General features: G+C 62.0%; 1 protein-coding gene across 3 annotated transcripts in view; it reads left to right on the top strand.

The window, feature by feature from the left end:
* PACS2 (phosphofurin acidic cluster sorting protein 2) overlaps positions 1-18,149 on the top strand; it is a 62,907-nt gene extending 44,758 nt beyond the window's left edge. For 2 of the 3 annotated variants that reach the window (XM_060095528.1, XM_060095527.1), the window contains exons 10-24: positions 1,279-1,369; positions 1,711-1,785; positions 2,556-2,698; positions 4,131-4,263; positions 4,575-4,679; positions 4,904-5,010; positions 5,360-5,514; positions 5,963-6,073; positions 6,529-6,637; positions 11,000-11,042; positions 12,452-12,494; positions 12,786-12,921; positions 13,719-13,945; positions 14,209-14,322; positions 14,999-18,149. In XM_060095528.1, the coding sequence (XP_059951511.1) occupies positions 1,279-1,369; positions 1,711-1,785; positions 2,556-2,698; positions 4,131-4,263; positions 4,575-4,679; positions 4,904-5,010; positions 5,360-5,514; positions 5,963-6,073; positions 6,529-6,637; positions 11,000-11,042; positions 12,452-12,494; positions 12,786-12,921; positions 13,719-13,945; positions 14,209-14,322; positions 14,999-15,117 (1,711 nt within the window). In that variant the 3' untranslated portion in view covers positions 15,118-18,149. Of the gene's footprint in view, positions 1-1,278; positions 1,370-1,710; positions 1,786-2,555; positions 2,699-4,130; positions 4,264-4,574; positions 4,680-4,903; positions 5,011-5,359; positions 5,515-5,962; positions 6,074-6,528; positions 6,638-10,999; positions 11,043-12,451; positions 12,495-12,785; positions 12,922-13,718; positions 13,946-14,208; positions 14,323-14,998 lie in introns of those variants that run through there. The other variant, XM_060095529.1, reaches the window with a different exon arrangement.
* The last annotated feature ends 7,489 nt before the right edge of the window (positions 18,150-25,638 follow it).

Here is a 25,638-nt window from a genome sequence, read left to right as displayed (position 1 = left end):
CTCGGGTCATCCCTGCAGGAGGCCGTGGCGTTGGGGCAGGAGGGGGGTGGGCCGGGAAGGTGTGTGGAAGGCAGGGGCCCTGGTGGGGGGGATGTGGGCTGGGGAGGGGGTGCTGGCTGGGCATCACAGGAGGGGACCGGCGAGCACGGGCCCACAGGGCTCTCCGTCCGATGCGGAGATGAGGGGCGTGCTGGGGCCGCCCCCAAGGGCACGGGTGTGGCGTGGCTGGTGCTGGAAGGGAGCCTGGGGGACAGGTGATGCTGGCGCTGATGCCCGGCCTGGTGGAGAGAGCGCACGGGTCTGAGTCCATGTCAGGAGCCGGTGGGGGTGGAGGGGGTCCAAGTCAGAGGCGGGGAGGTCTGTGGACCGGTTGGTTTTTAAACTTAAAACAAGCATAAGTCAGACACAGGGAAGCACACACGAGAAAGGGGTGGCCATGCTGTCAACTGCCCTCTGGCTCCCGCTGCAGCCGCGCAGACCCCCTCCCAGTGCAGCGTCCCCAGCTGCTGACCAGTGACCTTGGACTCAACTGCCCAGTCCTCCTCCTCTGAGAGGTGGGAGACTGTGGGCTCAAGTCAGGGTGTCGGCCACTGGCCTCCTGGGGGCTCGGCCTGGCGGCTGCAGGATGGGGCTCCTGCCTCCCTTCTCCCTGCTGCCCCCTCCACCTTTAAGGCCAGCACGGTGGTCGTGTCCCTCAGTATTTGCCCCCCGACCCCCCTCTGCCTTCAGCTGGAGAAGATCTCTGCTTTTATCAGCTGCCGTGATTACCTCGGCTGCCCGGCTGACCCGGGCCGTCCCCGCCTGTAGCTCCCTCCATAACGTTAGCTGTGCCTGTAGGGCGAGCCCTGGCCAGCCCGCGTCCCAGTCCTGGGGCTGAGGCGTGGCGTCTCAGGCCTGACCCTCCTGCCACGCACCGTGGTCCCGCCCCACGTGGCTTCGTCACCACACACTGCGTGAGTCCCGTCCCTCGTTTTAGCTTGACCTTCAGCTCCTGCAAGCTGGCTGTGGGTTCCCCAGCAGACAGGCCTCCAGCCCGGGTGTCGGGTGCAGCTGTCAACGTGTGCCGCTGGCCACCCCGCCAGGGCCAAGGCCGAGAGCGGATGGGGTTTCGGGGCACAGGTCTGCTCAGGTGCTCTCAGGCCCTCGGTGTCCTCGCCTGTGCCGTGGTCCTCGAGGGTGGGGGCCCTGCTCCGCGTCTGACCCCGCCAGGCGCAGTGGCTGCGCCTTCCCCTTGCGGAGGTACTGGAGAGTAACGTGCTCTCTGTCCGTGCCACCCAGGCCGTACTTCGAAGGCCTGTCCCACTCCAGCTCGCAGACAGAGATCGGGAGCATCCACAGTGCCCGGAGCCAGAAGGAGCCTCCGAGTCCGGTGAGCGGCCCGGAGCCAGGCAGCCCCGTGCTCCCACTGGGGTCCTCGGATGGGGGTGGGGCGCGTCCTGATCCTTCCTGTCTGTCTGAGTCACTCGAGGCATCTTGCACATTGGTGCTGGACCAACCCAGGGCCAAGTGCGCTCCTGGTTTCTGGTGTGGCCCGAGTGCCCCTGCCAGGTTCCAGGTGACTGCCGTGGGGTGACCCTGAACCCACAGTCCAGGAAATCCTGGCCAGTCTCCCCAGGCTGCCTCCAAGCCCAGAATCCCCTGCCCAGAGGTGAGCCAGCCTCGGTGCCATGGTCGGACACAGCCTGATTCCCTCCCGTCTCGTCCACACAGGCCGACGTGCCCGAGAAGACGAGGGCCCTCGGAGGGAAGCAGCCAAGTGACAGTATCTCCGATTCCGTGGCCCATGTAAGCAGGCGGGGCCACGTTCACGGCTGCCAGCATAGAGCCCACTTACGTGCTGCCTTGAGGGGTCTGATCCCTGACCGGCAGGTCCTCCTGCTTCTGCCACCCAGAACCTGTGCACAGAACCACGAGGGCGCCCCTGAACTCACCCCCACCCCAGGGAGGGGGCCCGGTTTCACCCCATGCCAGGGGAACGGTCAGGGCCCCCCGGATTCACCCCACCCCAGGGGGACGGTCAGGGCCCCCCGGATTCACCCCACCCCAGGGGGACGGTCAGGGTCCCCCGGATTCACCCCCGCCCCAGGATGTGGTTAGGGCTCCCCTCCCTGGGTTCACCCCCACCCCAAGGGGGTGGTCAAGGCCCCCCGCATCACCACACCCCAGGGGGATGGTCAAGGCCCGCCCTGGATTCACCCCAGCTCTGCGGGGCAGCAGGTGTCCCCACGCTTCCCTGTCAGGCACGGCCCGTGAACACCACGGCTGGTTCCTGCTGCCCTTGTGAGGGTTCTTAGGGAAGGTCCAGAGGAGGTTTGGGGAGGGTTGATGCTGGTCTCCCGGTGGCAGCCAGGACTGGGAGCCCTGTGGTTGGAGGGTGAAGCCAGCTCGTTTCCCAGGGCAGCACGTGGCCGTGTCCACACGCAGGGAGCCACCAGACCAAGAGAGGCCTAAGCAGTCTCCCCCAAACCAAGGCCCCTCTGGCACAGGAGTACACGGCTGAGAGGAGGCCCTGGAGGGGCGTGCGTTCCTGACCAGTGCCATTCTCTGTCCATCAGAGCGCACCCGCCCCGGGGGAGCAGCCAGCCCAGCCCGAGGACAGCCCGGAGGTGGAGACCTCTGCCCTGGACATGTTCACCGAGAAGCTGCCACCCAGCGGGCGGATCACCAAGACAGAGTCTCTGGTCATTCCCTCCACCAGGTGACTGGCCGCCCGGCGATGCCTGTGTGGGTCAGTGTGGGAGGGACCGTCTGACCGGATGAGTGTCACCTGGGAAGCACTCAGGTCTCCAGGCCCGTCCCAGGAGGTCCACGTTGGACCCCCACCCCCCAAATGCACCGAACTAGCCGCCTGCAGGTCTGACCGGGCCCAGGTATGGCTGCCTGCTCCAAGGGCAGGGGAGGTCCCGCTGTCCTTGACTCACGTTCTCCTGGACCAGGGACTGCACGAGTGGAGCAGGGCTTGTGCTAGGTGCCGCTGCTCCCATGGTGCTGGGCGCCGGAGCACGTAGGGTGTGCCCTGCCGAGCCCACGTGCGCTGCGTCGGGAGAGCTGGACGCAGCACCTGTGTGGACGAGCACAGCAGCCCTCACGGAGTGTGAGAGGTCCAGCACAGGACGTCTGTGGGGCGGGGTGGGGGCAACTGGGCCGGGGTCCCGAGGCCCCTGCCTCCCAGAGTGGGTCATGTGATTGGGTGAGCGCTGCATCAAAAGCTGGGGTCTGAGTTGCAGTGACCTCAGGTGGCTTCCTGGTGGTGGACGAGCCTTCTGGGTCCCTCACGTGCCCTCTTCCCCTCCCCCACCTCGGTCAGGTCCTTGCCCCGGCTCTGCTGCTCCTTCCTTGGGCACCCACCCTCGTCCTCTGAGCTGTCGTGTGTGGTCACCTCCCATCCCCCACCCCCCACCCCCGCACGCCCCCCGGCCGCAGTTGGCCACATGCCCACCACTGCCTCAGGGCCTCGGATCCCACCCCACAGCTCGCTGTGCCCCTGGAGGGCCACAGAGCCAGCGTGGGCCTCCACCCCGCCCTCTCCCGGGGCTGCGGTCCCGTGCAGCCGACACTCAACACGATGCATCAGGCCTTACGCCCCGATTTTCAAGTGTGGTACCCCCTGGATCAGCCCTCACTGCCCACCGCCTGCCCGCCACCCCACACAAGTCTACTTACAGAAACGAGAAACAAAACCCAGCATTAATACGGCATTTGGTATTGAAACTCCCAGCCTAGCTTTTCACCCGATGGCAGCCCCTGCCCTGTTGTGAGACCCAGCGGGACAGGCACCTCGAGCACCAGGGTGCCCTGTCTTATGTTTCTGTGACAGGAAGTTTCCAGAAGCAGTGGGTCTGGGTGCTGGCACTGGCCTGGCGGGGGCGCACAGAGGCCTGTGTCAGGGCCGGGAGGAGCTCCAGGCTGCCGGGCACCGGGCTGCACCAGGCTTGTGTCCTGGGCATGGGAGGTCCCAGTTCCCACAGGTGCCCCTTGGGCCCTCTGGGGTTGGTGGGCTCTGTGTGGCCTCTGGCCCTGCTGCCGGACAGCGCACACCACGACCATCCTCAGCTGCCGCTGCGCTGGGTGGCCCTTGCCCGGGGCAGCGAGTGCCTGCGGGCTGCCCCAGCCTGTCCGTTCCCCTGCAGGGCCGAGGGGAAGCAGGCCGGCCGCCGGGGCCGGAGCACGTCGCTGAAGGAGCGGCAGCCGGCGCGTCCGCAGAATGAGCGGGCCAACAGCCTGGACAATGAGCGCTGCCCGGACACTCGGAGCCAGCTGCAGGTGGGTGCCCGGCCCAGGGCGGGGACCCCAGCCACCCCCGGCTGGCCCAGGGCGGGCCGGCTCCAAGGCGAGGGCACCTGTTCTGCACCTGGAGGGCCTGTCGGGACAGCCCACCGCCGCTGCTCCTGCCGCCCTGCTGCCCGTGGGCTGCAGCGCCTTCAGCCCCGTGGCCGCTGTCCACAGCGAGGCCATGTGTCTGAGCGCAGAGGGCGCTGAGTGCGCCCAGGTGGCTGCTGGAGAGGGAGCGGGCTGGGCAGGTGAGGGGCGGGCGCAGCTCCCCTCACGCTGGGCTCGGCGGGCTGTGTCTTCAGATCCCCAGGAAAACTGTATATGACCAGCTGAACCACATCCTCATCTCCGATGACCAGCTCCCCGAAAACATCATTCTTGTCAACACCTCGGACTGGCAGGGGCAGGTGGGGAGGGGCGGCGCATCCTGCCCGCAGAGGGGACGGAGGAGGGGGGAGGGGCGGTGCAGGCTCTGCAGGGTGGAGCGTCCAGGGGCTGGGCGTCCACCCCGCAGGATGGAGTGGCGGGGGTGTCTGGCCAGCCTTGCCTGTTTGAGGACCCTGACCGAGGTGCGCTCACAGGCGAGGCTGGTGGTGGGTGGCTTGGAGGCTCACCCTCCCCCGCCTCCCAGTTCCTCTCAGACGTCCTGCAGCGGCACACGCTCCCTGTGGTGTGCACGTGCTCTGCTGCCGACGTCCAGGCGGCCTTCAGCACCATCGTCTCTCGGATACAGAGATAGTGAGTCCCACACCCTCCATGGCTGCCGTGGGGCACCGCCGCCCGGGAGTCCGTGGGGATCTCTGCACCCCAGCGTTTTGTGTGGCTCCGTCCTGCCGACCCAAAGCCTTGCCAGAGCGGGGTGGACAGCAGCGGCCTAGGCGGGAGCTTCCTCAGCGCCGGGGGAGTCCTGGGCGGGTCTGGGGGACCTGGGCTCCGGTGGCTCCATCAGCGTGAGCCGTGGGAGAGGCCGGGCGGAGGGGAGCAGGGGCGCCCTGGGGCCTCCCTCGGACCCAGCGAGGACGGCCCTTGCGGCCGGGACGGCTCCCTGAGGCATCTGTTCCCTCTCGTCCTGCCTGCTGGACCGCAGCTGCAACTGCAATTCCCAGCCCCCGACCCCCGTGAAGATCGCCGTGGCGGGAGCGCAGCATTACCTCAGCGCCATTCTGCGGCTCTTCGTGGAGCAGCTGTCCCACAAGACCCCCGACTGGCTGGGCTACATGCGCTTCCTCGTCATCCCGCTGGGTGAGGGGCGCTCTTGATTCCGCAGGAGCCACGCGGATGCCAGGCAGCGGTGTCCGCCCTCCGCGTGCCCGCAGGCCCCGCGGCTTGGGCGACTCGATGTTGGCTTGGATTTGTTGTCAAAGTGCCAAGCGGGGGTTGGTTGTTAACCTCTTAAAGTTATCAAAATCCTCTGCGAGTCAAAACCAAAATCCCATTTTTCGGCTTACGCAATATGTTGTAGACGAATCTGTCTCCTGGAAAGGGCTGAGGTGTAGAGCAGACCCCTCCCCGCAGCGCGAGAGGCCGTCTGGTCTGCAGGACACACCTTGGTCCGGCCGAGTGATGTGTGTTCCAAGGAGGCCGAGAAGCCGCTTCCCTGGGGACTGGGGGCTGGGGGCCGAGGTCATCGGGGAGGCACGGAACTGCGCGCGGGGTCCGCACGCCTTGACGCTCTCCCCTCGGCTCGCAGGCTCCCACCCGGTGGCCAGATACCTGGGCTCCGTGGACTACAGGTACAACAACTTCTTCCAGGATCTGACCTGGAGAGACCTGTTCAACAAGCTGGAGGCCCAGAGCGCCGGTGAGGCCCGGGCGCCGGCCGTGCCCCTTGCGCCCCCACCCTCGAGCCCACGCTGCCACGCCCCTCACGCGCGTGCCCACGTCACCACGCCCCCCAGCCCTGGCACCCACCCCACCAAGCCTCCATGAGAACCTGAGTCCTTCGGCGTCCCCTGAGATGCGACCTGTGTGCCTGCCTTTGGGGCCTGAGCGCCTGGGAGGGAGGTGGGGTCAGCGGGCAGGGCCAGTGGACCCTCGGCCAGGATGCTTCCCTTTGCCCACCATGAGCCGCAGAGGTCCTTGGCGACCGGGCCTCCGGGGAGGGCTCTTCAGGACTTGGACAGGCCTCGCTGCCCTCCCCAGGACCCCGTGACGGTGGTGGCCAGAGGAGCCACTCAGCCGCCCCCAGCATCGCTGCCTGGATTCGGGGTGCTGGCGTGCAGCACCCCACGAACCCCTCTTGGTCTCCTCGTGCAGTGCAGGACACGCCAGACATCGTGTCGAGGATCACGCAGTACATCTCGGGGGCCAACTGTGCCCACCAGCTGCCCATCGCGGAGGCCATGTTGACCTACAAGCAGAAGAGGTACTTCCTGGGGCCTGGGCGGGTGTGGGGCGGCGGCAGCGACCCGCCGCCCCTCTGCGGTCGCGGCGGGCAGCCCGTAGTTCTCGCTCTCCCAGCCCCTTGGGTTGCTTATTGGGCTCTGCGAGAGGGAAGCCGAGCTGGGATCAGGGGGAGCCCGTGAGCCATCCGAGCAGCCCCCAGTTCTCCTCAACCACCGCACCCTTTTCCGACGCGAATTGGAGTTAGAATGAGCTGGTCGCTTTTTCTTTCTCGTTGTATGTGTTGGGACTTCCGGTAAGAAAGGTACAAGAATAGTGGTCCTGGTGCTTGGCCCCCAGCAGCGACCTGCTTTCTCCAGCCTAGGCACACGCTCCTCCAACAGCGGGGCTTCCTGGCAGGGAGGCCTGTTTCTCACCCCGCCCAGTGCAGGACGGTGGTCAGGGGCCGTGCCCAGGACGGGGTGGGGCTGGGTGCAGAGGTTGGGGGATCGAGCGCCCCCTTAGCCAGCCCCCGGACAGAGGCGTCCGGGTGGGGAAGGGCAGGAATAGGCAGACCACGGCCGGGCTGATGAAGTACAGCTGCCCCGCTCCCGTCGGGGGACGGTGCACGGCTTCTAAGGCGGAGGTAGAATCGAGCCAAAGCCTCTGCAGGTGCCCAGCGCACAGCCTAGCGCAAGGTTCTCGGCTCTTCCTCTGCGAGGGGCACGGGGACCCCTGTGCTGGTGCCGTGTCTGGGGTGCCTCGCCGCACCTGAGCATCTAATAACGTCATGTTTTTCTCTTTGGTGGCTTTCTGAAAAGGAGAAAGAACTTTCATTTTGACTTTACCCTCAGGTACCGCTGTCCCTGGGGCCGCGCCCCCTTCCGCCCCTGGCTGGTCTTTAGGGCTGTTTAGCAGTGTCGTCAGGTGGCCCCAGTGCGCTGCCAGCTGCCCTAGCCAGGCCTGCGCTCTCGGGCCCCCACCCAGCTGCAGCGACAAAAGCCTGCTGCCTGCAAGTCACCGGGCAGGCTCTTTGTTTCAGTCCTGAGTTTGGGTTTAAGAAGTGGCCGACTGAACTTCTCCCTGAGCTGCTCCATCTCTGAAGCCTGGCGACACTCCCTCTTAAATTAGCAGCAGGGGCTGGTTTCACCCCAGAGCTGCCGGGTGCTGGCACCACTCCGACAGTGGGCTTTGCTCCCAGCGCGTGGTGCCAGCAGCTGGGGGAGGATGGCGTTCATGCTGACCCTCCACTTGGGGGCGGTGAGGAGAGGGGATGGGGAGCTTGCTCTGGGTGACGGCAGTGGTCAGTGGCCAGCTCCAAGCCCCCGCCACCCTGCACCCAGGCGGCAGAGAGCAGCTCCGGGCCGTGTTTACCTGGATGGGACTGCTGCACACGGGCGAAGTGCTTGTCTCCCCCAAGGTGGCTCCACCCTCGGTTTGGCCGTCTGTTGGGAGCCGAGCTCCGGATGCCCCCAGAGTTGCCCTTTCACACAGGGCCCTTGCCTGCCTGGCGTCCTGCACTGGGTCCCTCAGGGTGCTTCTCTGCCATGGGTCTCAGGTTATTTGCTCTCCTGGGAAAGCCCCCCAGGGAGGGTCCTTGCGTCCCAAGTGGCCTCTCTGCTGGGCCCTGGGGAAGACCAGGAGGAGGGGTCTAAGCTCGTTGGACTGTCCTGCTAAACAAGCCTCAGGGGCTAGAGAAAGACCAGCCGTGGTGTGCCCTGCTGACCCCTCGGGCTGTCCTGTGGGCCGGCGCCGGCTTCCCTCCCCTCCCCGCGCACCCCCCCCCCCCCCCTTAGCCGAGGCACCAGGAGTGCGCGGCGTGCTTCGCTGCCTGGGCCACAGCTTCTCGACTGTGCTGCGGTTGGTGCTCGTGAGCCTCAAGCCGGGGCTTAGGAGACCCCAAGCCTCCTCCATGCCTCGTGCCCCCGCCTCCGCGTTACAGTGGTGACACCGGCATGGGGGGTCGGGTGGGGGCTCCGGATGCCCCGGGTGGAGCTCTGTGACGGCAGCATGCCACCCACGCTCGGAGCCCAGGGCTGGAATGGCGGCAGGTTGGCCTTTGCCTGCTGTGACAGAGAACAGGCTGCTGTCCACCTGGAGGGGTCAGGAGACCCGGGAGAGGGTGGGCAGCGGGCACGGCCCTTCTGGTCCCTCTCCAGCCCAGACCCCGTGAGGGCACCTGCAGGGAGGAGCCTATCTGGCCAGCGCCAGCTCCCGGCCTGGGCTCAGACCCGCCGTTGGTCCCCCCGGGTAACTGCTAGAGGGCTGCCCAGTGCCTCTACACCGGCCTTGTGTGGGCTGCGCCCCCTCAGTCTCCAAGCCGCCCCCACACCTCAAGTGGAGGCACGCTACACCTCCCCCCATGTGCGGGTCTCAGGAGCCACGCCCAGGGGCCCTGCCGCAGAGCCACGGCTCAGGCCCTAGGAGTTCTGTCCGCTGCCCCTCCAAGACCACGTGTGCCCCTCCACGTCCAGGGTCCAGGTGGAAGCTGCTGTCACCACCGTCTCGCCGGGCGCGCGCCGCGTTCTGGATGTGGTTTGCATGGCCCAGGGGCACGGCTTGGCTTCGGCGTTTGTGGCGTGCAGCCTCCCGAGTCCCGTCTCTTGAGGCCCCCATTTGCCTGCCTTCCTGCGTGCCAATTGTGGGGTGGAGGGGTGGGGGGGGCAGTGGCTTGCTGAGGGTGGGAGCCCTGAGGGTCCGAGCCTCCCGTGCGCTGGGCCAGGGACCCCACCCGGCTTCCAGCTTCTTGCCACTCTGCATGCAGAAGGAGGTCTGGGCGCAGGATTTGGGTTGTTTCGTTGCTTGAAATGAAAAAAGAGAAGTTTTCTCTTCCAGCTGTACTCTTCTTGCAAGGGGGAGAGAGACTGGTAATCTGGTCATTTTCAGTTGGATGGACTGAACCTGTAGGGTCTTTCACCCAAAGACATTTGCTGTCTCTTTTGCGAAGGTGGGGTGGGTGGTGCCGGGGCAGAGGTCGTGGGTGCCCAGATCCTAGGGGCACTTGAGAGGGGGGGCGGCTCCTGCCGGTGGGTTCCACGGTGCTGGGTGTGGGGCGGCACCTCCTGCCAGGACCAGCCTGACAGCGCTTTGTGCTGGCCCCTGGACCAGGGTCACTTGGCCAGCTGGTGGCCACACTTCACGGGGAACGCCAGCCAGGTGCAGGCCTCCGCCCCCAACAGGGGCAGGGAGGGGAGGGCCTCTTGAAGGCTCTGGCGACGTGGGGCTCCTGGTCCCGGGAATTGGTGCCCAGGGGGGCCCCCCACAGCCTGCTTGGAGCAGAGGCTTCTCTGTGAGTGACACCCCTGGGCCACTGCCTTGCGTGGCACGCACGTGTGGACTCACCCGCAGAAGAGTCGATCTTTGACGACAGGCTCTGCTTTAGGGAGACGAGACAAGTGGAAGTGGGAGGTCAGTTCGGGGAGCAGGCCCGCGGCTGGGTGGACGCCGCCAGCCGAGGAAGCGGGGAGGGGCGCCTATCTTCCCTGAAGCTGGGGGAGGGACAGGAGGCCCAGGACCGACCCGCCCTGGGGACCTGCACGGAGGTGGCCAAGAAGGAGGCGCTCTCGCAGCCGCTGGTGGAGCCCCAGTCCTGCGGGAGAGCCCCTCGGACCACAGCCCAGGCTGAGGCACCAGACGGGGCGGCCTGCTGCCAACTGAGCCACAGGAGCAGCCCTGGCTGGGAAGAGGGGGAGGAAGAGGCGGGTGTGCACCCCCTCGGCTCCTGCCAGCACCCGCACCCAGGGCCTTTGGACACTGGACGCCTTTGCCACCGATGGGCTGTGACCAGCGGTTCCGGCGAGGCTGAGGTTCTGCCAGAAGTCCTGCAGAGCCTGTGGGCACAGTACAGCCCACAGAGCCTCGGGCTCGCCCTCGGGGCGTTGTGCTGTTAGAACGGGGCGTGTGCACCCCATCACTGAGGCCAAAGTCCTGGAGATAGGCCCCCCCCACAGTGGGCACCAGCTTTACCCAGACCATCTGGGAGAAAACCTCCCTAGCCTGGCTTGGGACAGTCACCCCCAATCACTGGCAGAGGCCCAGACTGTTCCTGGGGCATCCTGGGGGCACAGAAAGCCGGCCTCTCTTGGGGCTTAGTGAGTGGGACCAGCAGGAAGGCCTTTGGGCTGGGCTGGGCTGGCTGCCCTGAGCCCCAGGCCCCCAGGATAGTGTGGCAGATCCCTGGACGAGGCTGCACTCTCCACCCCTCCCCTCTGGCCTGTCCCGTGGGCCTCTTGACCTCGGTGCGGAGATGCGTTTGCCCTTCCTGTGTGTCAGAAGGGTTTGCGGGTCTGAGGTCCAGGCCAGGCGTCCTGTGGGAGGGTGGGAGCGAGGCAGTGGGTGGGGCAGGGCCACTGCGAATGGGCCTGTCCCTCGGGAGAGCGCTAACTGTCTGTTTCCCTCGTCTTAGCCCCGACGAAGAGTCCTCTCAGAAGTTCATTCCCTTCGTAGGGGTGAGTACTGCTCGGGCAGGCAGTGCCTTGCCCAAAGCTTGCCTGCTGCTTGGCTGGCTCCACCTGCTGCAGGGAGACCGTTTATCTGCCAAGAGATCTTGTATAATCACTCTGTTCTTGCATTAATTTGATATGTTCCAGAACCTTCCTCACCAGTTTGAGCTGAGGACTTGCCTTATACATTTCTCCCACCCTAAAGCTCTCTGTTTTTTCTTGCTGAGGTTGGGGGGTGAGCCCAGGCATATTGCTGCCCCGGCTCTGCTGGGGCCTGACATGTGGAAGCAGGCAGCCCACCTGGGGGTGAGGATCCAGTTCTCAGCACCGTCCTGGGTGTCTGGGCCCAGTGTCAGGCTCGGCTCTTCAGGGGGTACCGAGGGTTGGCGGGCCTCAGGACAGGCTCCGCCTGGGGTGGGGGCAGAGGGCAGGGCAGGCTTACTCGGCTGGGATCATCCCTGTACATTGGGAGGTTTTGCTTTTTCCCACTGCCAAGGAGTAAGGGCTCCTCCTCGCCGGCCAGGCCACGTGTCCACAGCCTGTGGTCCCACTGTGGTCTCCAGCCCGGCATCTGCTGTGAGAGCCGTACGGCAGCCTGGCAGACAGCAGGGCCTCTAGGCCGTGGTTCGCTCTGCTCAGGCGTCAGGTGGCTGCTGGCTGTACTTGGAGGGTGCTGGTCCGGAGCAGCCTGTCCTGAGGAAGCTGCTGGGGTGACAGGAGGGCCTATCCCGCTGGCTGCACTTGAGATGCCACCGCGTGACCGAGGCAGGAGCCGTTGTCGTGATTTCTTTCACATGACACAGCTCCCGATTTCTTTCACATGACACAGCTCCCGCCCTGGTCAGGGTTGGGCCAGGACCCCCCCCACCCCGGCCAGCAGCCCAAGCGGGTTTGGAGCAGGCCCCAGGGCTGCCTTTGTGCCCCACTGGGCAGGGCTCCCTCACTCCAGCACCTCACCCGCTGACGTCTGCGCCCGCCAGTCTCACGGGCACGCAGTTTGCTGAGTCCAGGGTGTGGGACCTGAGAGGTTCGCTCGTGGAGGTAGGGCGCCAGTCCTGCCAGAGGCCACATGTGTCGTGAATGCTGGCCACAGGTCAGGGCCAGGCCAGGGGCCGGCTGGCAGCCTTCGTCCCGGGAGTGCGGGATGGCCACAGAGCTTGCTTTAATTCCAGGGCGTCTCCCAAACACGCCCCCTGCACCGGGAGGTCCCTCAGCAGGGCCCGTGCCGTGGCTGACCAGGCAGGTGGTGGCTCCCTTGAGCCACAGACTGAGGGGCTGGGACCTGGCTCGGCCGCAGGAGTTCCTGGGGGCTGGAGGGACATGGAGGATGGGCGGTAGGAAAACAGGTCCCTGCCCGGGTGTGGAGTCCCAGCACCACCCCCGCGCCACTGCCAACGCGTCCTGTTGCCTCCTAGGTGGTGAAGGTGGGAATAGTAGAGCCGTCTTCGGCCACTTCAGGTAACTCCATCATCCCTGCATTGGGGACTGGGGTGCAGGAGGGCCGGGCAGCCCCAGCACCCACACGCACCTTGCTGAGGGGCTTCTGTTCCCCATGGATGGGCCACCCCTGACCCTGGAGGCCTGGCAGCTCCCCCTCAGCCTAAGTGGGAGGCGGGGGAGGGTCTCCCGCTTCCCACACACGCCCCCACCCAGCCCACAGCTGCCTGGCCTCCCTGCCGTGTCTGGGTCCAGAGGGCTTGGGGCAGAGCAGCAGGGGAGCTCAGCACTGGCCCCCGACTCCTTCCCAAGGTGACTCAGATGACGCGGCCCCCTCGGGCTCCAGCGCACTCTCGTCCACCCCGCCGTCCACATCTCCCGCGGCCAAGGAGGCCTCACCCACCCCGCCCTCCTCCCCGTCGGTGAGCGGGGGCCTGTCCTCCCCCAGGTAAATGCAGCCATGTGGGCGGACGCTGCCCACCAGCTCACGCCATCCGTCCCCCCAGCGCAGCAGGGACTGTGCTGAGAACACTGGCAGTTCCTCGTGGTCCCTGGGCATACCCTGGGGTGCCAGGAAGCAGAGGGTCAGGGCGGAAGGTGGGCTCAGCGGCCCTGCAGGGGCCGTGGTGGTGTCGACCCAGGCTCATCAGACAAGTCGAGTCGGGGCGCTGGACTGCTCAGTCCTGGCCTGGTGTCTCCCCACCTCGCCCCAGCCCCTGCCTTCCTAGGGACGGGAACGACAGAGTATAAATACGGGGTGCTTTGCACACAGAGGGGATTTTGGAAACTCAGATGTGAGTAGAAGGCACGGGGACAGTGGGTGGGGGGTCCGCAGCCCCTGTCGGCTGCCTTCAGGGCTCTCGTGAGCAGAACTCACGCAGGCAGGACTGCCCCAGGGTCGGGGAGGACTTGGGCCCTGAGGCCGCACCTCCAAGGGGGCGGTTGGCCTGGGTCCTCCAGACAAAGCGGCAGCGTGGGCGGGCGGCAGGTCTGGACACTCCTGGGTGACCCCAGCATCGTGACGACGCTGGAGCCACGGGCACAGACGGGGCAACCCCAGGAGACCAGGACGGCCCGCCAGCGGGCTCTGGGCCCCGAGCTCCCCTCCGTCCTCAGCCGCTGCCCGCGGCCCCCCGACATGGGGCAGCACAGGGACCAGCGGGTGCCGCCTCGTCTGTGCCAGCCGCGGGGCTGCTGCCGTCACCCGCTGAGGACGGAGGGGTGAGCCTCCCTCGTCTTTCACAGCCAGGGCGTCGGTGCCGAGCTGATGGGGCTGCAGGTGGATTACTGGACGGCAGCCCAGCCCGCAGACAGGAAGCGAGATGCGGAGAGGAAGGACCCGCCCACTACCAAAAACACACTCAAGTGCACCTTCCGGTCTCTCCAGGTCAGCAGGCTGCCCAGCAGCGGCGAGGCTGCGGCCACGCCCACCATGTCCATGACCGTGGTCACCAAGGAGAAGAACAAGAAGGGTGAGGTGGGGAGGCGGGCTGGCTGTCGGGACAATCGAAGGGGCCGCCGGGCAGGCCCTGAGGGCACCACAGGCCTGGGGGCCGCTTCTGACCAGAGCCCCCGGGCAAAGGCCTCCTGGTGGGCGGGCGGTGGCAGGCAGGGTCCGTGCGGAAGGGGGTCCAGATGAGCAGGGTCCAAGGGCCGAGGTGAGCCCACAGCCCCTGCTACCCACCCCCATCCCTGAGGGACAACGGGAGGACAGCACAGCCCCTTTTCCTCCTAGTGATGTTTTTGCCCAAGAAAACCAAGGACAAGGATGTGGAGTCCAAAAGCCAGTGCATTGAGGGTATCAGCCGTCTCATCTGCACCGCCAAGCACCAGCAGAACATGCTGCGAGGTGAGCGCTGCCTCCCTCCCTCCCTCTCTCTGTCTTTCTCTCTGTCTCTTTCTCTCTGTCCCCCAGCGGGAGTGTGGGGGGGTGGGTAGGATATGGAAGTAAAGCAGAGCCGAGCTGGGTGGCTTTTCTAAGTTCACCTCAGGAAATGCTTTTGTTTGCTATGAAGTCATATTACGTAGTTTAAGCTTTGAACACACGTGGATGAGGCAATTTGTGTGCGTGCAATGGCTTTTCCAGTTCTGAGAAGTAACTTCTCAGTCCTTTGTGCTTTATCTCAGACTTTCTATAGAAGATACTCTGCAACTAACAGAACATGGAGCTCTCGAGATTTTTCTTTTCTCATGAGCTCGCGTCTGCCTGCCTCTGTTGATTTTCCGGTTTCAGTGGAGAGTGTTTTCAGTTGGGTTTGCAGACCCCTGCTGAGGCGGAGGGGCTGTGGACAAGCAGCCCCCCTGACGTCGGGCAGGGGCTGGCCGTGGGGGCGGTGCTGGGCAGCTGGCAGGAAGATCAGCAAGGTGGGCTGGGCCGTCCCAGACCTCCTCCTACGGGGCCACTGAGAACCACCGAGTGTCGCCTGGGAGCCTGGGAGTCCCCGGAGGCGTCAGGCCCTGCAGCCCCGTTCTGCGCCGCGGCCGGGAGGGGGGGCCGGCGGGTCAGGCGTCTTGTGTCCCCACAGTCCTCATCGACGGTGTGGAGTGGAACGACGTCAAGTTCTTCCAGCTGGCGGCCCAGTGGTCCTCCCACGTCAAGCACTTCCCCATCTGCATCTTCGGACACTCCAAGTCCACCTTTTAGCCCCGCCTGCCAAGGGGCCGCGCCGGCCCCCCGCCCTGCAGCCCTGCGATGGCCGAGCGCCGGGAGGGCCCAGCTGCTTTTCTGTTAACATTTCAGTTTACTGCAGAGACAGACCCTTAAAAACCCAGAGAGAAACAGTCTTAAGTATGAACATGCTCACTACCTGGAAACTAACGGGGCAGCCCCCCACCGGGACCCCATAACTGCTCTCCTTATTAACCAGAACGTTCCGGCAGGGGTGGGAGGTCAGGCGGACAGTGTTGAACTTGAGAATCGTGGAAGGTGTGTTGTGGCCTCAGGACTCCCCCCACGCAGCCCCGCAACAGGAAGGGTTCTTGCCCTTGTGTCCTGTCCTTGCTGAAAGCCAGGACTCTGCTTCCTCGGAGCCAGGGTCCGGCGGGCGGCCCCCCGCACCCCAGGCTGCCTGTGTGCCCAGGCACCGAGCTGGGTGGCCAGAGGCCAAAGGCCAGCCTTCTGTCGGGGGCGTCCTGGGCGGAACAGAGGCTAGTCGGGCCAGTCAGCCCAGCCCTGGGCCCCAGCCACCAACCAGCCAAGAGATGCCCCAGCACCGCCCACTCGTGGATCGCAGTAAACTCCAGCCACAGGGGGCAGTGGCGGTTTTATAGTAGCGGATATTTTTAATGCTTTCAAATACATGTTGCAATGTAGCTGCCAAACAGACGTTGCTCTTCTGAAGCCCCAACAGCCCCTTAGGGCTAAGGCAGAGCCAGCTGTGCTGCCCGGGGTCCCAGCCCCCCACACCCACGGCTCCCCCCGGCCGTCCCCGCGGCGCCGCTCTGCTGCTCCGAGTTGCGCCCGCCCCAAGCTTAGTGGGCACAGTGGCTTCCGCAGCTGCCACCTCCTGCCCCCACCCCAGCCCCCCTGCTGGCTGGGAGGTGTTTGGCCAGGCAGCCAGGTGTTTGTCATCTGCAACACTAATGTGGCCAGTAAGAGCTCAGACAAGGCGGCCAGACCATAGGGGCCGAGCCCCGTTGGGGCTGTGGGTGAAGCTGGGGCCCCACCTCTAGGCCGGGCTCCCCAGGACGGAGGGGTTTGGCGTCTGGGTCCCCGCGGAGTGGGGGGCAAGCCCACCCTCCACCGGAGGCCAGGGTCCTTGCCAGTCCTCCCACTCCCCCACAGGCCTGCATCCCAGTGCTCCACAGGAAGAGCCCCCCAGCTCCTGCCCCTTGGCAGCTGTGGCTGGAGGACCGTGGTGACCCACCCAGGGGGCTGTGAGCCCCGTTCCCTAGGGCCGAGAGCCAGACGTGCTGTGCTCCGAAACAGTGCCGAATGCAGACAGGCTGCAGGCCTTTCCCGCTCTTCTGGGACAGGCCTCACCAACAGCCCGTGGCACAGAGGGGTCCCGCTTGGTGGATGGAAGATGGCCTGTTATTTTTACCTGTGACTACCTGCTTACCTCCCCCAGGTGGCTGTACAGGGTCCGAGTGTCCATGGCTGAGGGCCTTGGACTTAGCTGGCAGACAGCATTTGGACATGACCTTGGACCAGGGCCCCTGCCCCTCCCTGGGAAGGACCTGGGTGAGGGTGCAGGCCACTGAGCTGAGGACCCCTTGGGCGGCCTGTGCAGCATCTACCTGCGGCTACACTCAGAAGCAGCCTGGGGACCTTGAGCCTCCCCACTCTCGTTCCCGCCACTGGCCTCAGGGCCTTGGTTACTGCTCGAGTTTCCAAAGGTCACACTCAACAGGAAGGAGGTGCGGGTGACACACCCTTGACTTAGCTTTCCAGCTGCAGAGCTAGTTTTAGAAGAAGGGCCAACGGGGGCGTCCCATCCATCCCAACTGTGAGCTGTCCTCACACCTCCCTGTGGCCTTGTACCCACAAGGAGAAGACACCCAGCACCTCCACCCTATGCCGCTAGGCCTGCAGAGCCCAGTTGTGGTCTGTCCAGTGCCACGGGGCCCACCGGCCACACTGTTCATGGGCCCAGGAGGTCGTGCAGATGGCCCCGACCACCATAACTGACTTGGAGACCTGGGCTTTGCTCACGCCGGTGCCTCGGTTTCCCCATCGGCTAAACGGGGATGGTCACGTTTCCCCAGCCTACCTCATGGAGCTGTTCTGAGGATACATACAAAAGCACTTTGTCCCTGGGAGGAAGGTGATGCAGAAGCCAAAGCTGTCTGTGACTGAGCCAGTGCAGCCGTGAGCACATGGAGGGCGGTGGGGGCATGTGAGGAACACGGGCCCCAGACCATGACCCACAGGACAGGAGCGGGGGTTTTCAGCCCATGGGGTGACCAGTGGTCCCTAAGACTCAAAGGTTAAGCCACCAGTCACCTTCGGGTGAGGCCAGGCTCCTCGTGGGCCTGGTGGCATGGTGTGGGCAGGCTCTGCCCTCGCTGAGGTCCCGTGGAGGTGAGCTCCAGCCCTGTATCCGGGCCACTGCTTCTCCCTCCTCGTGTTGGTCCCCTGGGTCCCCATCTCCTCAGGGCATCCAGGCCGGTGTCCCGAGTCAGTGTCACAGCTGCAGATCCGGAAGGAGAGGGACTCTGGGTCCAGAACCAAAGGTCTCCATGCAGCGGCAGGCAGATCAGAGCAGCCAGGGCCAGGCTGCCCTGTCCTCGCTCCCAGATATGAAGACCTGACTGGCCTTTGTCCCAGAACAGGTTCCTCATGACAAGATCGGGCCACTTGCTCCCAAAGGCCAGTTGACTGACCCCTACACCTGTTCCTTGACCCCCTCCCGAGACCCGTTCTGTCCTCCGGTGGAGAGGAAGATAAGTCCTTGGCAGGGGCCTGAGGACTGGGCTTGGGGGTCCCTCCCCCAGGGGAGGCTAAGGGGTGCCGCTGTGCGTTCCTGCAGACCCCCCGTCCAGTTCTTTGTGCATTGTTTGGTTTCTAGGATGTACGTGTTGCTAGGTTTTTTTTTTTTTTTTTAATGGAAAACAGGATTAATGTAAATAGCGTTTTTGGAAAACAGATTCTAATCTCACGTTATGTGACCACGTGGAGTATTTTAAGGTGCTGATGCGACACTAATAAACGCGGGGAGCACTCCCAGGCCCTCCCTCGCCTGCTGTGTGATTCCTCTCGAGCAGCCTCGGCCCCTCCATCCGTCCAGGCGCGAGCTCCGCCCGCACGTCGCGGGCCGGCGCTCCGAGGCCCCCATGCGAGGCGGGGACCCAAGGGGGCCTGGGGTCAGGGCGCGGACGGCTGGGGGCGTCTGCGAGGCGAGCCCCTCCGAGCGGTGCGGGGCCGGGACTCCTCGAGAGCCTGAGATGAAGCCCCGGGCCATGGACTCCGGGGTGGAACCAGGTCCGCGTGGCGAGCGGAAGCCCGGTCGGCCCCTGACAACCGAGCCCAGGACGCAGGCACGGAAACGGGCCGGAAGCGGAAACGGCAGGGCGGAGCCTGTCGAAGCGGAAGTTCGTGGGGCTCGACTCCGCCCCCTCGGGCCTTCCAGAACTGCTGTGGGCCCCACCCTTTGACCCTCCCACCACGATGGGCCCGCCCCCGTACCCGTAGTGTGCCCCGCCCCTCCCCGCCCCCACCCAGTGTACCCCGCCCCGTCCCCGTAGTGTGCACTCCCCACCCCCGCTCCCATGGGTTGTGTACCTCGCCCTTTCCCCACCCCTGCACCCCTTGTGTACCCCACCTCACCCCCACCTCCGTACCTGTAGTGTATCCCGCCCCTCCCCCGCTGACCGCCGCCTCCCATGCTTCCCTCTGACGCTCGTCCGTGTGTCCCTATGACCCTTGCCCTGCCACCCCTCAGCGAACTCCTCATCCCCAGACCCCATGGAGTGGAGAGGGGCCGGCTGCCGTCTGCTGCGGCGTTTTCACGCGTGGTCGTGCGGGCGGGGGGCGCAGAGCCTGGACCTTGGGGTGTGGGCGGGGGGGGCGTCGAGGTGAGGGGTCGGGAGGAGGGAGACGGGGAGAGCTGGGGGGGGCCCTTCTTTCTCGCCTGGTCGTTCCGCGCCTTCAGTGCGCCCTGCAGGCAGGGTCCTGAGGAGACGCACCTGGGCCGTCTGGGGGCACATCCAAGGAGCTGGAGCTGCGGCTGGAGCCTCGGTGGGAGAGGGGGCGTCCCTGGGGGAGCCTGCAGGAGGCCGGGCAGGGCGGCGGCCCAGCTGCTCCGGCCTGGGTTGACCATGTGGAGAAGAATGGCTGTAGGAGCTGGGGACTCAGGACACCCAAGGGGGTCGACCCTGCTGGGTGTCCCTGGCTGAGGCCCACCCAGCACTGTCTGGGCAGTGGCTGGAAGATGAGCCCCGCAGATCCTGACGCGGCCTCCCTCTGCCCGAGGGGCCCAGGTAGCCGTGGGCACCTACCCCCAGAGCCCCAGAGGTGCAGGCGAGCCCCCCAAGGGGCTGGAGATGGACAGCGGGAAGCGTTTGTTTAAGGCCTTCCTGGGGAAGATGCCAGAGTCGCAGCCGTCCCAAGAGAACGGGCAGCCCTCGGCTCCACCAAGCCCAGAAGTGGCCTGGAGCCAGCCCAGGGCCCCGAGCAGCAGTCAGCAGGTGCTGCAGACTCAGGACTGGGTAAGCTGAAGCGGGCTGTGGCCTCTGGGCCCCCGGGCTCCTCTCTGGAAACCCCAGGGACTGTCCGGGGAGGTGTGGGTGGAGAGGGGCCTCTCGAGCTGGGGGAGGGCCAAACAAACAGCGTCTGATAAGAAGCAGGTGCTGGGTTGGGGGCCATGCAGAGCGTCAGCATTCTCTTCCCAGAGCCTGGGTGGGCACCAAGGTGGGCGTGGCCCCTCCTGTCCCCCACAGCTGTGGGCTCTGCCCCTCTGCCGGCCAACCCAACCCCGGGCGCCACTGAGCGGAGGGATCCCAGTCAGGGGGAGCTCTGCCCGCAGAGCAGGGATGGTGTCCTACTGACCAGGTAGGCGGGCAGTCAGCAGGAGAACTTGTCAACCAGAGTCTGGCCAAAATGTTTCTGGAGGCTTTGCTTTGCGACAGCCCCAGTCTGGAGGTACCTCTGCCTGCCTCCCAACCCAGTGGGTGGGCAGCTGCTCGGTCTGTGCAGCCGCGAGGGGACAGGACACAGTTCCTCTGGCCCCGGGGGCGCTTCGCAAGCAACAGAAGCCACGCCCCCAGGAGTTCTGTATTGTTCCCTGGGCGTCAGGGTCAAGGCCAGGCTAGATGGATCCGGGTTGTGGCAGGCCAGGCTCAGTGGAGCCCGTGGAGCTGTGTGCTTCGACCCGTCTGCGTGGGTGTTCTCGAGGTCAAAGGTTTACGTGAAAAGGTGGCGGAGAAGGAAAGCGGGCTCCATGTGCCCTACCAGCTGTGCCCTTGCCGGAAACCAGCCGCGCCTCTGCTTCCATGAGGCCGACATCTCAGGATGGGCCAGCTAGGACATAGAACACACAAGCGTGTACCTGTCGGGGGCAAGGACTCCGCGGGAGGGGCCGGGGCATGGGGCCATCCCACCGCGCACCTGCCGATGGAGGGGCCGGGCGGCTCCTGAGCAGGGGCGACCTGCCAAGTTTGCAGTTCAGGGAGGTGAGGGCCCCTGTGGGTAAGGGGTGTGTGGGGATGAGGCTGGGAGGCAGGAGGTGGCACAGAGGAGAGGGGCTTCTGGGGCGGTGGGGAAGGGGTGCAGACCCCTCTCCGCAGACTTCCAGGTTTCTGACTTGGGGGCACGGAGTCACCTGCAGTGTCCCCCACACCCTGGCCGCTCCTCCGGTGTCATCCTGCCTTTTCCCTCCACTGCTGCCAGCCCTTGGGCGATGTCAGCTACTTGCTGTGGCCTTGATGGGCGCACCAGGCTGCCGTCTCTCTGTCCTGCAGGGTGTTCATCCTCTTTGTCCCTTCCTGGTGCACCCTCGGCACGGAAGGCTCTTCCTCGGGACCTCCCCACACCTCGGCCTTGTCAGGCATCGTCTTTCAGGGACAAGCCCGGCTGGCACAGGTGGGCCCTACCAGCCCTACCAGTCCCTTGGTCCCTGCCCTTTCCAGCCGCCCCCATCTGCAGTGGTCACTGCAGGGTCCTAGCACCCCACATGGTGGGGACACCTGCTCACAGAAGGGCAGCGACCTCGGGCTGAGGCCTAGGTCTGAGAAGACCTCCCCTGACAAGGGTCTGCAGACGTCCAGCCTCACACAGAAAGCTGAGCAAACCTGTGCCTTTCTGCTTCTGAGGTGTCCCACTGAAACGACTGCAGAGGGCTCTGAGGGAGGCAGGAACCCACAGGACAGAACTGGGCTGGAGGGCCGGCCAACAGGAGGTGGCAACCACATTCCAGTGGGTGGCCACGGGGTGGGCAGAGCTGGAGGGTCAGCTCCCAGCTGCATGGTTGAGGCCACAGAAACAGGAAGCTGCCCCAGCTACCAAGCCCCAGTCTGCCCACGTTGCTATCAACTGTCAGTCCCTGCTTTATTTTTCTTTTCTTTTATTTTTTTAAAATTTATTTATTTTTGGCTGTGTTGGGTCTTCGTTGCTGTGTGCAGGCTTTCTCTAGTTGTGGCGAGCGGGGGCTACTCTTCGTTGCGGTGTACGGGCTTCTCATTGTGGTGACTTCTCTTGTTGCGGAGCACGGACTCTAGGCACATGGGCTCAGTAGTTGTGGCTCACGAGCTCTAGAGTGCAGGCTCAGTCGTTGTGGCGCACGGGCTTAGTTGCTCCGCGGCATGTGGGATCTTCCCGAACCAGGGCTCGAACCTGTGTCCCCTGCATCGGCAGGCGGATTCTTAACCACTGAGCCACCAGGGAAGTCCTAGTCCCCGCTTTAAACACGAATTAACAGCCAAGGGCACCAGACATTCGGGGAAGATCTCTGTCATGAAGGAGAGCAAAACACCTGGGGAAAAAAGGAGTGAGAAGAACCACAGTGCCAGGCAGAGCAGAGCGGAGCTGGAGGTGTGTCACCATCCCCAAGGTGACCTGCACCACCTTGGGCACATTGGCCCACGCAGCTGAGCAAGGGAGGTGGAGAACATGAGCAGCTGGGGAGGAGGTGATGCCAGCATCACGGGGGGCACGTGACTGTGCCCCCCGCCAGCACAGGAGGGTGGGCTGGGCTGCATCCACAGCAGAGGGCTCGGGAAGGGAGTGCAGACAACTGCTCGGAAATCAGCAGTCTTCATAGACGTAAACAGACTCTAGAAGATAAACGAGTGAAAAAGGCACATTGGACAACAGGAATAAACTTAACAGGAAATAGTGCCAACCTACTTGAGAGAAACTTTAAAACACTCCAGGGCATTACCAAGAGACCTGGCGGGGGGGGCAGACACCGTGTTCTTGGAGAGAAAGACTCACCAGCACAGAGGGTGCTCCCCAGGTGCTTCACAGCTCAGTGTCATCAACGGTAAGCGTTGCTAAAAGCTCATCTTCCCTTTTCAATTTGGCAAACTGGTCAAATAGAAAAATAAGCAAGAATAGGTTCCGCTCTCACATGAATTCATATCACAAATCTTCGATTATCAAGGTGTTAGTGTCCTGTCATGTGATGCATGAGCCACAGTGCAGAATAGGAAATGTAGAAATTGACCCACATGCCTGCAGACACTTAGCGTGGGCTGAAGATGGCCCCTCAAATCCGTGGCTGTGGGGGAGAGGAGGTGGTTTTTTTTTGTTTTTTTTTTTGCTGTACGCCGGCCTCTCGCTGTTGTGGCCTCTCCCATTGCAGAGCACAGGCTCCGGACGCGCAGGCTCAGCGGCCATGGCTCACGGGCCCAGCCGCTCCACGGCATGTGGGATCTTCCCGGACTGGGGCACGAACCCGTGTCCCCTGCATCGGCAGGCGGACTCTCAACCACTGCGCCACTAGGGAAGCCCCGAGGTGTTGTTTTTGATTGACGCCAGGACACTGTGCAGCTGCCTAGAAGAAAGTAAGTTGTAGCCATACCTCTCACAGAGTACCAGGATGAGCTCCACATGTGTCAACGTTTTAAATGTAGAAGAATAAAACCATAAAAGTACTAGAAGAAACCCTGGGCAAATCCCTTTATAACTGTGGAGTAGGGGCAGCCTTTCTAACCAAGCCTCAAAGTCCAGAAGCCATAAAAGCAAAGAGAGATACATTTAACCACATGAGAGAAACAAACAAAAAAACCCCACTATCAAGGCAAAATATACACCATGAGCAAAGTCAAAATAACTGACAAGGGCCCTTCTGCCACATTAAGACACAGCAAGAAGACGGCTATCTATGAACAAGGAAGCAGGCCCTTACCAGATATCAAATATTCTGGAGCCTTGCTGTTGGAATTCCCACCTCCAGAACTGTATAAGCTAGGCTGTTTGTGAATTACAACCTCACAATGGAAAATGAAGCAGCTTGGTTAATGTCCAACTCCAAATCCCAACTCCTCCATCACCACACTTCTGCGCGTTCTCTGCAGCCAGCCTACCCACCAGCCATATCTCCTTGGGGAAGATTTGTTGAAGTTAAAATGAATGGCTCAGAACTACATTTATCAACATGGATAAACCTCACATAATGCTGAATGAAGATAGCAAGTTGCCCAAGAATATGTTCAATGTGAAACCGTATGTAAAGTTAAAAAATATGGAAAACATACTGTGTATAGTTAAGGGATGCCTATATCTAATAAGTGTATGAAAACTTGCATAGGAATAAACGACACCAAGTTTAAGATAATGGTTCCTTCTTTAGAGGAGGAGAGAGGAGGGATAACCTGGGAAGGGGGTAGAGAAGGAACAATATTTGATCCTTGAAACTCCAAGTGTGTTCTGCCAGACCAGCCTCATCATCATCCTTCTGTAACTTGTTAGACATGTAGAACCTCAGCCATCACTCCAGACCCACTGAATCAGAATCTGCATTTTGACAAGATCCCCAGGTGGCTCACATGTGTAGTAAAATTTGACAAGCACTGTTTCTGGTGGAACTATAGGATTACTGTTAACTGTCTCAAGTGTGAAACTGATGAGTATGGCTGTGTCAGAATGCCTTAATTCTTAGGAGATGCATGTTGAAGTATTCAGGGGCAAAGTGACATTGCTGTCTGCAACTTACATTCAAAACGTTCAGAAAATAAATTAGTTGAGGTGAAGTAAAGGTGGCAAGATGCTAACGACTGGTAAATTGAGGTGAGGGGTGTACAAATGTTTATTGCACTATTTTCATCTTTTATGTAGATTATACATTTTCACTATTTCAAATGTAGAATATGTTTAATGGAATTGCTTTGAATTTAAAAATCTACTTGGGGGAAAATTGACATCTTGACAATATCGAATTTCCTCATCTATGAACATGGTATGTCACTCCATATGTTCAGGTTTTCTTCTCTGTTCTTCAGCAGTGTTGAACAGTTTTCTTCATATAGACTTTATTCATTTATTTTCAATTTACACTTACTCCTAGATATTTGACTGCTTTATTGTCACAACTGTGAATGGATTTTTCTCAGTTATATTTCTGTCTGTTGCCAGTATATAGAAAGCTACTTATTTCAGAATATTTATTTTCTAATTTGTTACTATACTAAACTCTTATTTTTTCTAATAATTTACCAGCTCATTTTCTTTTAAAAAAAACAAGTTAACTTCTTTTTTTATATTTATTTATTTTATTTATTTTTGGCTGTGTTGGGTCTCTTAGCTGTGGCATGCAGGATATTTCGTTGTGGCACACAGGCTGTTTGTTGAGGCATGCAGGCTTCTTTCTAGTTGTCGTGTTCAGGCTCCAGGGCACGTGGGCTCTGTGGTTGTGGTGTGTGGGTTCCAGAGCACGTGGGCGCTGTAGTTTGAGGCACACAGTCTCTCTAGTTGTGGCGCGTGGGCTTAGTTGCCCCACGACATGTGGGATCCTAGTTCCGTGACCAGGGGATGAACCCGTGTCCCTTGCACTATAAGGTGGATTCTTTACCACTGGACCGTCAGGGAAGTCCTCTCCCAGTTCATTTTCTTGAAATTTTTAGGAAGACAATGATAACATCTGAAAATAGTGAAAAGTTTGTTTCTTCTAATATTTTTAGGATGTTTTTTAGTTGGCCTATTAAATTGATTTCCTGCATGATTTAAATAGCAGTGATGGTGAGTATAATTGTCTTCTTCCTGACTTTAATGGAATGGCTGCTAGTGTTTCACTGTTAATCTAATCTAATGTTGCTTTTAGTTTCTCTTATATTCTTTTTGTTGTAATACGCTAATAACTTTTACTGAATTAGAAATGCCTGTTAAATTATATTAAGTCCCTTTTTGACATCTTCGGAAATGACTTCATTGTTTTTTCTCTTATAACTTATGAATATAATAAACTTTTTGTAATAAACTATTAAAAAATAATCATAATTGACAAGGTTGCCAAGACTGTTCAATGGCAGAAGGTGTTTTTTTTTGTTTTTTGGGGGTTTTTTTTTGCCCATGCCACGTGGCTTGTGGGACCTTAGTACCCTGACCAGGGATCGAACCCAGGCCCTTGGCAGCGAGAGCACAGGGTCCTACCCACTAGACCACCAGGGAATTCCCTGTCTTTTCAACAAGCGGTGCTGGGAATACTGGATATCTACAAGGAAAAGAATGAAGTTTGACGCTTACCTGATGCCACGTGAAAAAATTAACTCAGAGTGGATCAAAGACATA

The sequence above is a fragment of the Mesoplodon densirostris genome, chromosome 4 (genome assembly GCF_025265405.1).
Source record: "Mesoplodon densirostris isolate mMesDen1 chromosome 4, mMesDen1 primary haplotype, whole genome shotgun sequence".
Classification (NCBI taxonomy): domain Eukaryota; kingdom Metazoa; phylum Chordata; class Mammalia; order Artiodactyla; family Ziphiidae; genus Mesoplodon; species Mesoplodon densirostris.
This window is presented reverse-complemented; position numbering and strand designations above follow the sequence as displayed.